We start from the raw sequence: 17,604 nt of genomic DNA on the forward strand, positions 1-17,604 counted from the left end.
TGAAACGCTATTGAGACTTGAACCTCTTGTCGCCAGATGTGTTTTAATTTGTGAGGTCTATAGATTTTGGTCATTATTGTAGAATTACCAAAATTACGGTCTACTAAGTGTAGACTTAGTGGGCCGTAAAATCATTTAAATATCAGGAATAGACCAAGCTAGTTAGAACAATGAAACATTTAGCTCAGGGCGGTCCAAATAAACTCACATCTTCATCCCTGACTGCAAGTATTTTATCGCCTAATCTCAGTCTGCCGTCGTGATGTGCTGCACCACCGACGGCTATATGTGATATAAAAACGCCTCCTCCTCCAGCCGCGTCATCAGACCCTCCCGCTATACCGAGTCCGAGGCCGCGAACGCCACGCCACAACGACACCACCCTTGGTCTTCGGGCACGGCGAACTCGCTTGTGAAACATACAAAACAATATTGAAAAAACGAATAGTTTTTTGTGGACACTATGTACTGAAACAGACTCATTTTATTTCCCTGCCTAATCTGATAGCCTTGAGAGGCTGTCAGCGTAACCGGGCGAATAGGTGAGCTCACGGGACTTAAACCGGGAGTGTTGCTAACACTGGCCCTAGCAAGAGCAGTGCTTCGCAGAATCTACCACCGGATTGCAAAACGCAGCCCACTGAGTAGATCCGGCGAGAAACTCAGTGGGCTGTGTCTATGGGTTAATTTACTCGACAAGCCCTTCGTCGCAAGCGACGGGTTCGGCGAGAACGGTGAGCGGTGCTTGAGGTACAAAAACTCATTATACGAAGATTGTAGCAAATATGAAAATTCGCTCCACGAATTTCTCCTATAAAAGTACTCCTACAAATAAAAACTAGTGGATAAAATCAAAGGTCATTAGCGTTACGGCCTGATACTTCACGCTGCGCTTTACATCTCTCCACTCCAAACCATTTACGGCCATCTCCTTTTGTATTTACGAGCCACGCGCTGCGTCTTTTATTAAACTCTCATATTTTAACGGAACCATCAGAATTTTTTTTTAAAGTTACCTATTTCCGTGAAAAAATCCCAAAAATACGTCGTTTACTTACTTACCGCGCTTTTTTAATTAAACCCTAAATTTTACTAATTAAAGCGCATAGGTTTTGTAAGCACTTGCGGAGTATGTACATTTTATTTAACTCACTAATCTGACAACGTTGCCCGCTTTTTGCAATGCATCCACTGCGACAGAATGCGACGCACCCTCCACGGAGATGTCATTAACCTGTACGACAAACATTTGTGAACCAAATTATTCAGTAGTTTTAATTTTATTTAATGCAGATGCAATTTGATCCAACATATTAATTAGTTTTACATCTAAAGGGTTTTGTGTTTTAGTTTCCTGTGATTTTATCATTTTCATGCTTATAAAATGTAGTTATCTGACATACTAATTAGTTTTACATCTAAAGGCTTTTGTATTCTAGTTTCCTGCGTTTTAATTAAATTTAAATAAATTCAGAAAATTCCAGTAGATGTATCTGTTTATTTGGCCTTTATCTTTGAATATTTTTTTTACCAATGTGGTAGGACGTCTTGTGAGCCTGCACGGATAAGTACCACCACCCCGCATATTTCTACCGTGAACAGTAATGCGTTTCAGTTTGAAGAGTAGCATAGGTGGTGTACTATAAAACTGAGACTAAGAATTCAGGACTGAGGGTGGGTGGAGGCATTTAAGTTAAGACTATAAGCCCCAATAACCTCTTAAAATCAGGTGGACTATGAGCTCGCTCTTTGCTCATCCTTCTAGAGTTCCAAGTAAAAAGTAGAATCTTTGAATATATTTTATTAAAATAACAAAACAATAATGAAATTAAGGGATATATCCATGAATAAAATTTTACTTCATCACCTCAAAATACAAAGCTTCAGGACATTCATAGTAAATTCAGTACACAAGATAAGGATCTAACGACCTAAATTAGCACGGTAACCGTAAGACGTTGCAAATTAGGCCTTTTGTTAGTATCAATAAAGATCTCAATCCTAGGGACGGGGCATAAAGCAGGATGATTTCGTTAATCGTATAGATGATAATCTTTCCTTTATTGCATGTAGTTTAGAGATAATTTACATCTAGACGGCTTCATTGGGATCGTGTAGGTGCTTCGAACTTCCTTGTCGAATAACTCTACAAAGGTTATCGGGGTACTTAATGTGAGGTTTATGATTAATTGCCATGAATATTCAATTAGAATTATGGATATTACAGGTGAACGAAATAATTCATGCTTTATTTGATGTAGCTGAGATTAACGTTCGTGAGATGTAGGCGTGTCTGAGCTATTAACTAACTCCAAAGACCATTTTTATTATTTATTAAGAAATCTAGGTACATGTTGTATTAATGTTTTGATTATTTTCCGATTCATAAATCACGAGCTATCAGATACCTAGAAAGAAACAATACGCAGAAAATTCGTTTCAAATTTCACAACATCGCGTGAAGCAACTAACATTTTTCATTAAAAATGTTTTTTTTTCTGTGTAACCTTTAAACAATGAATTTATGACGTCTTTTATAGGACGTTTAATTTATTTTATTAGCTCATAAAATGTACTGTTTTGTTTTCATTAATTTAACAATTTCGACAAAGATAATATTCCTCTCTGCTTTTGTTCAGTCTTTCTCGTTTTTATTTAATAAGGGCTGTTTCCTGTGAGTTCATTCAGTACATTGTTTTATTGTTTTAAATGTACGTGCTTTATGGGAGCAATCAGAAGACAGTTTTAAAATTAGTGACAAAACGATTGCTTGACGAAATGAGTACTCTGTTGAATTCTATTTCTAATTGAGGCAAAGTCCAAATTTCAATAACTGTTTTCCCATCCTGCAGATCGGAATGTGTCTTGCTGCTTTACTGTAGAAGTAGGCATAGTGATGGAGGCTTACCATACAGATACGAAACCATAACTGTTATTTGAGTTTCAAAAAAAGTAACATGTAAAATTAATGGAAACCCATTGAATGGACCGTGAAGCCAAGGACAAGCTTTTCCTTTAATAACAATAGAATGCATATTTTTAATAACTAATACAATATAATAAATAGAAGTCACAAAAATTTATGAAAAACCTAAGGGGCCTAAGCCTCATAAATAAACAATAAAATCATGTTACATACTTACTTGCAATAAAACATCGCCTATTTGTAGTCTGCCATCTTTCTTGGCTGCCCCTCCGGCTGCTAGTCTGGTGATTGTGACGTCGCCGTCTGTCTCGCCCCCCGCTATGCTAAGCCCAAGACCACTCGCACCCCGCTCCAGCGTTACGTCACAAGTTTCCCAGTCAGACTCGTCCGCTTCTGAAGTGTACTGCGAGATTATAAATGGAACTTCACTTCATTTGTTATATGGATCAACAAGTTCATGGCCTTGCCTAGCCTAGCCTAGTGTGAAATGGTTACTAAAGACCATAGACATCATAATGTGAATGCTACCGCGTCCTTGAGTCGTGAATAATTACCAATCATTGTATATTATTTATTCAGCTATGATAGTTTCAAAGTGCTCATAAATTTTAAGAGTAGTTATAGAAAAATCTCTAATCACAGCTTTAACCGTACATGTAAAATATCTTTAAAAAAGTACTTGAGTATACCTATTTGTAATCGCTGCATGGTCATATCAATTGATACGGGAAAATCGAGCGTCTTATCAAATATACTGTGGACGTTTTAAATATATATATTCATACTGCATGGTAATAGTGCATTCCGTATCGGACTTATCACGGGTAGTTTTGGCATTGCTTTTTTTGTGAAGAAAAAATTTTTTTTAGGTAAATTGGGTAAAAAAACCTCAGCCTCAGTAGGATGGTACTTAATGGTGGTATGGCATCTTATAAGCCCATTTGGGTACGTACCATCCTTTTTTTTAACGCTGGGGAATCCATTTACGGATACCCTGTCGAGGGGGTTACGGACCGGCTTATGTTGGACTCCGACGCCTCCAAAGAGGAAGAGGGAGACGAGGAGAACCAAGGTCCTCCATCTCCCCCAATTACTCACAAGAGACTACGCCTTGAAAAAGGCTCGCGATGCGCTCACCCCGCAAAACCAAGTACCTACTAAACCCCATCGAGCTCTACCACAACGGCTACACCCACCCTACGGTACCGCAGTGCGTGTCGAAAGTCCGCCTTCGTCGGTACCCGTCCTAATGATACGACAGGATTTTATCTACGAGAATATCCCGAAGGACGTCGTCAGGTAGGTACCACCAAGTACAATGTTTTAAAATACTGATAAAAATAAGTTTAGGCTGCAGTTAATTTGTATGAAAAAAATGAAAATTAAATTAATTGTAAACTATGAATTTATTTATCTAGCTGGCATGAATCATACTTAAACGAAGTTAAGCAATACGGGTTTCTGTTTATGAAGTCACAAATGGGAACAATTTAGCTAAGAGCACTACAAACACGTATGGTGTGTTTGCTGCTTTAACAAAATATTCATTTAGATAGAAATTTACGGTGATGGTTGAAATAAAATAACATATTATATTATATACTATTCTTATTTATTTTCAGCTTACATTTTTATCAATTTTTTTAAATCGAGGATAAGCCCCGCAGCAATTTTGTCAAAACTAGGATCCCTTGTAGGTACTATCGGAAACTGATACATTTTTATATAAGTTTCAAGATATACCTACACATATAGAGATAAAACACCTTGATGAACATGAAACAGGCCTAATCATTAATGTTGAATTAATGCCGTATTTTATGAATACGGGTGTTTCCACTATGTGGGGGAATGGAACCTACCCTAACCACCGCGTCAATACTACTCATTGTAGTAGTGGTCTAATTAAGTACAGGATTTTCTAAATTCCAATTAAAATTCGCATAATAAATGCGAAAATTACTGAAAATGTAAATAATAGCCTCCCGAGAGAAACGTAAGTCCTTATGGATAGGCATCACCATCCTGTCTAATTCTGCCACCAAACACTCTTACATTTCGGTTCAAATAGTCGGGGTGGCCACTAAGCTTTGCAATCGAGAATAAGACCTCACGAGCTATTCATATATATATATATTAATCTATCAGTTACCCTTTTGAAGTTAGGTCGATCATAACCTCTTTCACGTGTCTGCGTATTAAAAAAAATACAAAGACAAACACTATGTTTGAATTGATGTTCGACATTAAAGAAAATCGATCTTTTAATTCGGTAATGATCCTAAATATTGATGTAATATAAAAAGTAATGTAACTCAATCGAATGGCCGGTTCAGCTCCGTTAACATGCGGCTCCCAGCATTGTTACCGACCTGTAAAAGGCTTCAGCATTATCATTAAACTCATGCATGATAAAACGTTATGGTAAACAATAAAAGGTTATTATCCTCCACGCGATGAGAGTACATCGTGTTATGGTGAAAAAACAGTTTTCAAAATGATCTTCACCAGGCAAGCCGAGCTTCATACACTTTTTGAAACAAGCATAAAGCGGCCGTTTGTTTGAAAAGTACACGAACACGGCCCAAATTACGGTTGTGCCGTTAGGAGTTGAGCCGAAATAATTTGTAGGTTACAAAAAAATGGATAAAAGAGGTGCCTCTATCGGATACCAGGGTTATTTGCTAGACTAAGAAAAAAATATTTTAACGATGGAAAACATTGCTAAATTGCCGCTCCACCAAATTTTTCCAAAAAGAAATCGTCGGAAACGGTTTTAGCTAGAAAAAAAGGTTAACAATTTTCCTTGTAATTTGTTAAAGTGTAGATGTGGATTATAGGGCATTCAGTATTCATTTCGTAAATTAAAATCGTTAAGGGTTTTTATATTGTATATTAAGGAACGGACCGATTCTTTCAATGAATGGAAGATACTACATGTTTCGGATGTTACGAATAATGTGAAGCGTGCGTGGCCTAATTGATAAAACGCCCGATGTACTCGTATTGATTTGTATGATCACGTCGTTTTTGAATCTCAGGGGATGGTCGCAATTTTTCTAAACAAATATGTACCTACCTAACCGTTTATTTTCACTAATGACTTTCACAGTGAAAGAATAACATTTGGGTTATTTACCAAAAACAAACTTGGAAAAAAATATTTCATATCGGTAGCCGTAGAATGTAACGCCCTCATAGGTGTACCACTTTCTTACCAATTTCTGAAATTACATTCTTGTTTAAATGGTAGGGTAATGGTATTTGTCATACAATAGCTCAATTGAAACTTCTTCAAGTCATTCAATCCCGTTTTTGCAGGGTAGCCCATGGTCGGAGCACCATAGTTCCTAAGGAACGTGGATCTCCATGATGATCTGGAGCTTGACTCAGTCAGTCGGCTTCATTGCGCCACTTCATGAAGGCGGCACGACATGAAAACCCTCTTGTCATGGCCGCCGGAAATTACATACCCGATCCTGTTGACCTAATGGTAAACAGTCGACGTCGCCTAAAGCACGTCATTACGGATCCTCCCGATCCATTAACGGTGCTTTTAGATACCTCAAGCACCGGTCACCGTCTTTGTCGAACCCGTCGCTTGCGACGAAGGGCTCGACGACTGAATTAACCCATAGAGACAGCCCACTTAGTTTCTCGCCGGCTCTTCTCAGTGGGTCGCATTTCCGATCTGGTGGTAGATTCTGCGAAGCACTGCTCTTGCTAGGGCCAGTGTTAGCAACACTCCCGGTTTGAGCCCCGTGACCTCACCTATACTTCAAGGAGAAGCTGAAATAACCTCTCAATGCTAACAGCATAGGTAGGGAGAAATAAAAGTGCACAGAACATTCCGGTTCGAGCTGTCTAACGGAGCGGTGCTCTCTGTTGATATCTCTGTACACTTGAAATATAATAAGCGGAATACATTGGAAAAGTAAGTCTTTATTACTGTCACTATGGAAGGCAATGATAATGATGAAGAGCATGGCATCAACGACGCTGACGTCAACATTTTATAAACACCATGTAACCGATCTCAATCCGTCATATATTTTACATTTATAATAATGACTAGCGACCCGCCCTCGCTTCGCTTCGGAAACATTAAAACACACATGAAACCAAAAAAATAAAAATAAAAAAAAGTAGCCTATGTTCATCCGGGACTATGTCGGCTTCTAATGGAAAAATAATTTTTCAAATCGGTCCAGTAGCCTATTCGAAACAAACAAACAAACAAATCTTTCCTCTTTATAATATTAGTATAGATAACTCATTAAGCCGAAAATACTTGTAATTTAAAAAGAGTTTAATACGACCCGTGTTTCCTCAAACAGAATTTGTGCTACGAGGAAACCGTAATACCATTATAAAAACTGAATGCCGCTGTGTCCAGTTTGTAGGTAGTTACTGTGTAAAGCAAACCTGGTAGCTTCCTGCAGAACGTCGGGCGTTTCTGGGACTTTGTGCAGTCTGCTCTCGGCCGCACTCATAGTTACCCACGTTAGCTGAGAACAATAGTATAACTTAAGTTCTATTTAATCATACTGAAACATTTCTATTATGTCGTAACTAAAACGAAAAGATAACGTAACTGCATTTATATTATATACAATTATGGATTTAATGCGGCTAGTTAAGTAATAATTATTAATTAATTTGTGGCGAGGCTTAGGGGAGGCTTATTTCCAGTAGTGACGTCTGTGGGCTGATAAGAAGAAGAAGTTAAGTAAGAAACATAAAAGGTTTTTGACACCTAGAAAAATTTGAATGTAAATTGTAAACATTATTGTAAAAAATAATTAGCACATATTTTATTTAGTTGGTGGTACATACTGCTTTTAATATTCACTACAGTAAAATACGATTTTTAATTACAAAGATATTCAAGAAATTTTGTATGGGTAGTGAAAGGTACTAATCTACTTTAGTACTAGTGATATACTGATAAATGAGTCGACTATTATCAAAGGCGGCAATCTGACTTTTGGACAATGATTGGTAAATCAGAAAAACGAATTATTGACTTTGTATTCCATTGGCAGTTACAAAACTCTTCGGAACGACATTTTAGATAAATAACAGGTTAACTATTAACCTTTATTTAATGCAGGTTTTGAACCGTATTCTTTGAAGGAGACGATTATATTCAAATAAATCTGTATTGACATATCAATAAAAATGTTTTGTCCAAATGTACAGATTGCCACCTTTGATAATAGACGACTCAAATACTCTGTGCCTGAGTGTGACTCGCCTGTGCAATAGCTAGCTTTCCTGACTGTTGCGAGTTCGATTCCCACATCGGGCAAAACATTCATGTGATGAATAGGTTTGTTTGCTCTTTGCCTGTGTGATTATCTTCTTTTTTTTTTGTTTAGATGGGTGGACGAGCTTACAACTCACCTGGTGTTAAGTGGCTACTGGAGCCCGTAGACATCTACAACGGCTGCACCACCCTTATTAAGTATTATAAGGATATACTTAACGTATGTAAGTAAGTATGTCAGTCTCTGGTATCCGTGACAGGGAATCCTAATTAAGGCCGGATGACCGTGTGTGATTTATTCCCGGTTATTTATTTATTAAGCGACTATCAAAGCGAATCGAAACAAAAAATCAATGTCCCACTCACCCTAAGATTAAATGGAGCCTTAACCTTAATTGTACTGTAATAACGGTAAAAACGTTTTTTTTTATTACTTAGCAAAGAGTCAGCGAGTTAAGAATGAGCTCACATACGGCAAGGACTCAGTGAGCCGTGCATCCATAAATTCGAAACACGCAAAGAAAGATTTATTTGAATCTCGATATGCGGACTTGTAACTGCTCTCTTAGAAATACAGGAAGAAGAAAAAATGTATTGAACAAAAAATCGTATTTTTCTTTTGAAACCAATGAAAATATGTTTTCAGTGTTATATTATGCACTGGATACGACTAACCAAAATCGGAGATTTTATTAGAATTTTGTTTATTAAAAATAAATAAATAAATTTGCAATTGCTATGCATGGCAATTTTATTATCTACTAGCTGATATGGTCATGTCATCATAGCATCATACCATCATATTATGGTGTCATGTCATCATACCATTTTTAAGCCTTTCTCTTGTAGACAACTAAGCTTATCACTAACAAATTAGGCGTTGTTCTATTTCAAGGTAGGTGAATCATTCAGATTCAACAGGCTACGCTAAGAGTTTAGGTTTGTGAGCTCTGTTGGTTTAGGAGCTTAGGAAGACATCGACAACCTAATTCGAGACACAAAACAATCGATACAAAAACTTTGTCCATTTTGTATGGCGCAGCAGAGGTCTCATGCCAGTTTCGCAAGTTCCAGACTAGACACTACTTTCAGCCTATTCTTAGGTTACGTTCCGGTTCGATATGTAGGAGAACCAATATTACAGAACAGTCGAGAGACTTTAATCTGATATCTCAGGGTAGACCAAAATAAAATTAAAATTACTGCTTTAAGTACTAAGTCACGAATCAGCAATGTTATTTAATAATGGCATTTTTTATTGCTTAAATAGTTGGACGAGCTCACAGCCCACCTGGTGATAAGTGGTTACTGGAGCCCACAGACATCTACAACGTAAATGCGCCACCCACCTTGAGATATAAGTTTTAAGGTCTTAGTATAGTTACAACGGCTACCCCGGCCTTCAAACCGAAACGCATTACTGCTTCACGGCAGAAATAGGCAGGGTGGTGGTACCAGACTTCCTCCTGACACAAAAGATAGGTAGACCTTTACCACTATCTATCAAAAGCATAAGTTTTACTTGGTAACAGATAGATGTATATTTATAACATTAACCAATCTCATTTAGTCGACAAAAGAACCAAGAAAACTAGAAATAATTCTGAAAGAATTTATTTTATGTTCTGTTTCCAAAAATCATTATCTAAAAATATACCTCATACATGCTTATTTTTACCAGAAGCGTTTGAATCAGTAGCTGTCTAACTCAAAGAGGTTAGCTGGAAAAGCAAAACAAAGGACAATTTCATTAAATCTAAATCACAAAAACAGAAGGTGCCAAAAGCAAAATGTTATTCAATTAATAACATTAATAAATTTTGATTGGATCAATTACTACAGTGTTTTGTTTACTTAGAAATTTCGTGATAGGCTATAATTAATCTACAGTATCAAATTATTTGTATTATCGTAAAGGAAAATGTTTTCAACAATTTTATTTCATCAATAAGAATTAAATACTCGACAGAAACTAATCTGTTTGATTTGTTTGTAATCTGTGTTTATGGTTTGACAAGACAGATTAAGGGGGACTTTTTGGCGGGAACGCGAGGAGTGAAGTTGTGTGATTTGTTTTATTTTGTCTATTTAGTGTTTCTTCAGGTTTAAATGTGTAATAAAGGTGGTTTATTAACTGTTTAATATCTGTGAAAGTGCACAAATGTGGGAAAATCAAACAAAGCCGCTGGACGTAACTTCTCGGGATCCTCCAAAAAGTCCACTGAAAAAATCTCAGTAAATGACTACCATTTTACTGATATTATATTTGATCCCATATCATCTCATTTCATTTAATGTCATCCCAGTTGATTAATATCTCAAATTAATCATCATCATTTCATTTCACTCCATATTATCATTTTTCATAAAATTAAGAATATAAATTAAAATAAGACATGACTTAAAGGTCTTAGTTACCAGATCATAAAAACCCTTAAAAAAAAAGACAGATTAAGGAAGTGAAAGATACAAACGAACTGAGAATATTCAGTAAATGTTTGAGTTGCGAGGAGTGTACCACGGCTTAGGCCACAGTAAATATTTAGCTAATAACATGAAAGTATCTGAAAAGAGAGCTCAGTAAATATTGGTTATTCATTTTTGATTGTCTTGTTGGTCAAGTGCTTAAGTGTCCGTGTTCGATATCTGGTCCGAATCAGTATCTTCGTGACGGATACTTGGTTTTTAAAGTCTGCGTTCTTGTTTCAATTATGTTTCGGTACCCATAAATCAAAGAAAAAAACATTTTTTATTATTATTTCCCGTGTAGGCAGACGATCATACGGGCCACCTGATGGTGAATGGTTACCGTCGCCCATGGACTTCAGCAATGCCAGGGGCAGAGCCAAGCCGGTGCCTACCGCTTAATACTCTCCACAAGCCTCGTTTGAAGTAGGATATGTCATAGCGCTCGGGAAACACCGTGGAGGGAAGGAAGCTCATTCCAAGCCGGATGGTACGTGGCAAAAAAGATTTCTGGAAGCGCATTTTGGATGAACGCAGTGGTACCAGGTAGTATGGATGAATTCTACTCTGGTGGCGGGCGCTGCGGTTTACTTTTGTTTATCGAAAATTTGATTTTACTGAAGTATTTTCGGCTAACTCATTTATTAATTTATATATATATATATAGTTCTTTAATACGTAATTCTTTACAAATCTCATCCACTCTACTCGCGAGAAGAGTATTAGATTAGTAATTTGATTTGTGTGTGTAGAAGGATTATAGAGATGAAAATACCTATTAAACATGTTAATTAAAGTACAGTAATATACAAAAATAGATAGCAAATATGCAATACTTGCATATAGATGTACATTACGAGTGTTAACATAATTTTTATTGCATAGATGGGTGAACAAGCTCACGACCAGCATATTGTGAAGAGGTTTCTGGGAACCGCATACATGAGTACTTTGAGCGACCCATCTTGAGACATGAGGCTATAGGCTGAATTATACTGTGTAGCGGTTATCCTACCCTTCAAACTAGAACAAATGATTAGTTCACGGCAGCAATAGGCAGGGCGGTGGTAAATACCTACCCGTGCGGACTCAGAAGACGTCCTACTATCAGATTGTCATCTTTTGTCATCAAAGAATAAATGCTACTTGCGATAAATGCGTGCTACTTGTTTGTTCTACGTAATACATTATTGCATTTTTATAGTTTAGTATTTTATAGTTTTTATAGTTTAGGTATAACTGATAATATTCGTAGACTTTGTATTTAAACACGGAAACAAACTTTTAAACTCGAATATCAACCGCAGCGAATTCCACAATCTGAACTGGACACTTACTGGAAATATTATAGAAATTGCTTTTGTGGCAGGTAAATGTCTGGATAGAAAATTAGGTAAACCTATAAGATGGACTAGGAGTACGAATGAAAAAATCGTTCACGTTAGTAAAAAGCAGAGAAAAGAATAGGAATCGTAATATTCAAGTATAATTAAGAATTCACGGCAAAATAAAGCGTTTATGAATGTAATCCATTGAGCGTAAACCGTCGATAGATCGACTCTCTATTAATGCGTATAAAGTGCGGAGCGTCGGAATACCGACTATTTGCGCAATTTCATTATAGATTTTAGGTATCAACATGTACGGACGTGTATACGCGTGCATAGGGTATTTAATAAGTGAATAACATTTATAAATAACTATTTAAAATTATTTTGCTGTGATTTTAACATTGATTTTTGTAATTTTTTTAGTTAAAGTTTTTTATAAGGTACTTACTATTTTTCAAAAATCCTTTAAGAATTTCTGCAAAATATGAGAAAATAATATCAGCACTAAAATGGCTAAATTTATTGTTTCCGATCTTTCGAATAATTATGTATACGAATGGTGAACAATAGTGAAAGTGTTGTAGTATTATAATATCCAAGTTAATACCTGCCTAAATTTGAGTTGAGCTCTTTGCGAAAATGAGAAACATGGTCGAGATTGCTGAGATTATAAATAAAGCGAGTACATAGGCTTTGCAATCTCTCAAGTTTGCTTAAGAGCTCTTCAGTGGCACCCCAGTACAGGCATCAGCGTAGTCAATAATGGTTAGAATTAGAGTTGGGATCAGCGAGATTTTGCTTCATCGTAACGAAATTATTAATGTAGCAGCTTTAAATTATAATAAAAAAATCTAAACCTACACTTAGCTACATCTTAACAACAAATCTTTACTATTTTTTAAATGTAAGGTCATAAGGTAATTTGAAGGGCAAAGCCGATTTGGCGTCCAAAATGCTGGGAGTCCTCAACAGAGCAAAGCGGTACTTCACGCCTGGACAAAGACTTTTGCCTTAAAAAGCACAATTCCGGGCTCGCGTGGAGTACTGCTCCCACCTCTGGGTCGGACCTCCCAAATACCAGCTACATTCATTAAAATTTGACTCCATTCAAAAAAGAACCGTTCGCATTGTCGATAATCCCATTCTCACGGATAATTTGGAAATTCTGGGTCTGAGGGACTTTGTTTTTTTCTGTATTTTGTACCGTATGTTCCATGGGGAGTCCTCTGAGGGATTGTTTTTATGATCGCACCGCCCGCCACCGGAGTAGACTTCATCCATACTACTTAGAACCTCTGTGTGCATCCACAGGGCGCTTCCATGGATCTTTTTTACCACCATCCGGCTTTGGAATGAGCTCCCCTCTACGGTGTTTCCCTAGCGCTATGACATGTCCTTCTTCAAACGAGGCTTGTGGAGAGTATTAAGCTGTAGGTGGTTTGGCCCTACCCCTGGCATTGCTGACGTTCATGAGCGACGGTAATCACTCACCATCAGGTGGGCCCATGCTCGTCTGTCTACAAGGGCAATAAAAAAAAGACTTTTGTTACAATTTGAAAAGTATTGTGTTTATTTGGACTCGCTCTCAAAGTCGTAGATTTTTTATAATTTAAATGTATCTTATGTATATTCGTCCCAGCAGCACATAGAAACGATAACAGTTGACAGATATTGATAAGATAACTACTGATTGCATTTACAATGAGACGTAAATATTTCAAACTGAATTAATTATAGTTTTGAAGAGTACATACTAAAGAAAATTTTAACGATTTTTTACTTATTGTCGTCTTACTGTTCTTAACTTATTAGTTATGTTGTACAAAGAGCTATTATGAAAATTCAACAGTTTTACCTAGTACCTGTGCTGGCAAAAATGCACAAGATAATAGAAGTTAATACTTTCCAGTTTCCCGCTTAATGCTCTCACTGGGTACTGAATTTAAAAGAATTAAATTAAGCTGGTTTGCTTGGTGGCCTTCAATATCTCTGAAGACAATACTAAGCTTAGACTTTGAAAAACAGAAAATCTATTTCAAACATCCTTCTAAAATTCTTTAGATTTCGTTTGGCTGCCTTTACAATCGAATTGAACCTAATCACTAGGCTTAAAAAAGTATCGATAAAACTGTGTCCTTAATGTCGCCAAGGTTAATGAGTGAAAAAAAAAGCGATGCTGTGAATTTTAAATCTGAAGCCCAATTTAGATGTTGCACGTGATCTGGGTCAATTTAATCATCTTATTATCGTCACGAATTAAACGAACCATACGATTCCGAAATCAAGAGCCAAGCCTTATCGGTGAAACGACCATACTCTCGGTCCATGAAGAAATTTCGAATTGGTCTAAAGGTCGTTGTGGGTAAGTAAAAGTATTATCTGGCAGAAAATGCAGCTTATTGCCGGATTTTATGATGCTAATATAATCCAAAAAGTATATTAAGCATTATTATACATATATTTAAGAAGCATTATATAGAAGTAGGAAAACTCTCGATATTATTTTAATGTATTATAATATGCTCTTGTTGTTTCGTTCAGTCCACCTTTCCATATGTCGGAGCCATTTCATAAAAACTGGCCATGTAGAAGGTGCTTTTTATACAATTTTTATACAATATTTATAATAGTATAAATAATAAAACACACTAAATATAGACCACTATCGCAAAATTAAGAACAAAATATGAATTAGTGTTCCATATAACTTATTTCATATAACTAAGGGAAAATAAAATAATAGTGTACACTAAAAGAGTTTGAGAATCAAAGTTATCCTTTTAATTCAATTATTTATATTTTTATCCTTTTAATTTTTTCAGTGTAAAAATATCCAAATGATTCAATTATAGGCTGAAAAATATTCATTTTTTTTCATAATAATTTTACAATAATAAAACATTCTTTTTTCGAAATTTAAGTCTATTTATATGACCCGGCCGTAAAATTTTACATGAAATATGATAAAATGATGACAAATTGATACATAAATTCTAAGTTTTTTTTCATTTTTATTTCTAACAGAAACGGCAATAATGTAGCTCCCAATGTTCTCAAACAACAAAGAAGTGCCGGTAACATGACAGTTTATACGATTTCTATACCGTCACGGAGTATTATTGTATTTTCTCAGTAAACATGGCGCCGGGAGATGTAAGGAAAGATTTATGGCACAATATTACACGGTAGATATGTGCCAGATTAGGAGATACGGTGAAATGGAAATAGCTGCGGATCACGGCCGCGTGGAAGGATAATAACTAGTGTAATTTCCTGGCACGTTGAATAGTTACAAAGTAAATGCTTCTAAACAAATGAGAACGTTCGGCTAAAGAGTAGCTCTAATACTCACTTGTTTATAGTGCACTTAAATAGGTAGTGATTACTAGTATTATGTGCCGGAGCTCTATTCATGCTAGTATTAGCATTTAGTGTTTATGGTTTGTTCCGATTTTTCGGAACCATGTCTGTTACTGTAAAAATAAAAATAAAAAATCTTTTATAACATTTAAATGACAGTTGATCAATGAAATCATAGTAAAGATAAGTAACTTAAGTAAGGAAATAAAACGGTGGAAAATTTTCAATTCAGTACTCGGTAAAGACCAATGATTCTACTAAAAAAAAACTAATCCGAAATGAGGTTAAGTCTGAAATTAATATCCAGTCTAGATGTACTAGGTACTAGATATTACGCCTTTTTTATGGCAAGTAAGCAGACGAGTATACGGCCCGCCCGATAGGGAGTGATTACCGTCGCCCGTGGACATCAGCAATGCCAGACGCACAGCCAAGTCACTGCCTATTGCATCATGCAGGCTTTTATACTTCAAATTATCCATTATTACTACTACTACTACTACTAGCCTTGGCTTACAATAAGCTTTATCACTAGCAACGGTAGCTTGACGATCGTAATATGCTGTTCTAATATTCAATAAATCACTATCGTTCATTTTACGATGAGTTTCATTATCAGCATTTAGGACACCTACGAAAAGACATTAGTGATTTTGTCCGAAGCGCCAATACAATACAGGAGCTTAAAAAAAACAAGTAACAGCTTTGTATGTTTCGATGTAGTTACTACACGTGACTTTGAAGATTTCGTTAGATGTAGTAAGAGCATTATGTACTTAAATTTGTATCAGTGTTTTATTAAAAGTCTTAATACCAACCCTTCAAGACGTAACAGAACTCGTGCTTGATTAAATTAATTTGAATTTTGTATTGGCTCTAAAGCTATCGTTCTTAGTATAGACACAATAGAGAGCAAAGTTTTGCAATATTTTATGAACCCTCAAAGTGAATGTTAAATTTTATAGTAAAATATACAAGATCCCTGTGATGTAAGTACCAGAGACTGATATAAATACTTATATACGATTAAATATATACATATACAGACAATAAACACCCAGACAAATAGTGCAAATAAGTTGCATTTTAAACAAACTAGTTCATCACAAGATTGTTTGCTCGATATGGAAACCGAACCCACGACCCTCAGCGCAACGGTTAAGGCCGCTAACCACCGCTGAGTCAATCTTTATATTGTACCAGCTGACCCGGCAGATTTCGTAGTGCCTCAATTGATAAATAAAATACCTAAACTTTTGTATAAAATAAACTTAAAACAAACAAAAAGAATCGGTCCGACGTTGGACACATCAAAGGAAAAACAAAATTGTTATTTATATTATATTACGAGCATTTTCATATTTTTTCACCTTTTAGACCTTCTCGGGACCTCCGCAAATAATTCAAGGCCAAAATTATCCAAATCGGTCTAGCCGTTCTCGAGTTTTAGCGAGACTAACGAACAGCAATTCATTATTATTTAAAGAGAAGAAGAAGATTTAAAGTTTCCCCAAACTTCGTAATAGGGCTATTAAGATAGGAAACAATAAAGTTCAATAATTATGAAGTTGTTTACTCACATTCCTCAGATATTTGGAGCTCGATCTTATCGAGGTCTTCGATCTCTTCGTCCTCAAAGTCAGTTTGTACGGTGACGTCACGAGTGTAGTGCTGTAGCGCGATGACGTCAAAAGACGCCCGTTCTTCTGTTGGTGAACTCTGAGAGGCTGCGCTAACGTTCGGGATCTCGATGGTCTCGTGTCTGACGCGCTTGCACGCGGCACAACCACAGAGGGAGCCGCGCACTCGCAACAGCCACACTAGCCCAAACAGCGCCATCCACGTGGTCATGCTGTGACTACACACTTCACCATTACAACACGCTTCACTGTCGACTAACTAAATTTATCTCTCGGACGCCAAACTGATCACTTGTGTCAAACTGATCACTGTCTTATTATATACCGTTATAGTTTCTAAGTCCATAGCTCATTTCTGTTGAAATTGTCTTTAGTTTTTTTTTTTTGGGACGAAGTTCCTTATGGGACGATGCGGAGGGGTACCCTAACCAGGAAAAAACGTCCGTAACGTAAGATTTTTATTATTTATGTATAGTCTTAGTATGATGGCTATACAGTGTCTAATGTATAGTCTACATGATGACGGTTATTATTATTATTCATATAAATAGCTGTTTCTTTGTTTGTTATTATTATATCGACGCTTGAAAGGCAAACGTGACTAAGCGACAA

The 17,604-nt window shown here is 36.4% G+C and overlaps 1 protein-coding gene across 2 annotated transcripts in view; it reads right to left on the reverse strand.

The window, feature by feature from the left end:
* Positions 1-17,347, reverse strand: part of LOC114239804 (discs large homolog 1-like protein) — a 36,583-nt gene extending 19,236 nt beyond the window's left edge. The window contains exons 1-5 of one of the 2 annotated variants that reach the window (XM_089729952.1): positions 16,933-17,347; positions 7,352-7,434; positions 3,144-3,329; positions 1,154-1,234; positions 209-409 (exon numbers count right to left, since the gene is read on the reverse strand). In XM_089729952.1, the coding sequence (XP_089586078.1) occupies positions 209-409; positions 1,154-1,234; positions 3,144-3,329; positions 7,352-7,434; positions 16,933-17,203 (822 nt within the window). In that variant the 5' untranslated portion in view covers positions 17,204-17,347. The remainder of the gene's footprint in view (positions 1-208; positions 410-1,153; positions 1,235-3,143; positions 3,330-7,351; positions 7,435-16,932) is intronic. The other variant, XM_089729953.1, reaches the window with a different exon arrangement.
* Positions 17,348-17,604: the final 257 nt, after the last annotated feature.

The sequence above is a fragment of the Bombyx mandarina genome, chromosome 09 (assembly GCF_030267445.1).
Source record: "Bombyx mandarina strain Sakado chromosome 09, ASM3026744v2".
Lineage (NCBI taxonomy): Eukaryota > Metazoa > Arthropoda > Insecta > Lepidoptera > Bombycidae > Bombyx > Bombyx mandarina.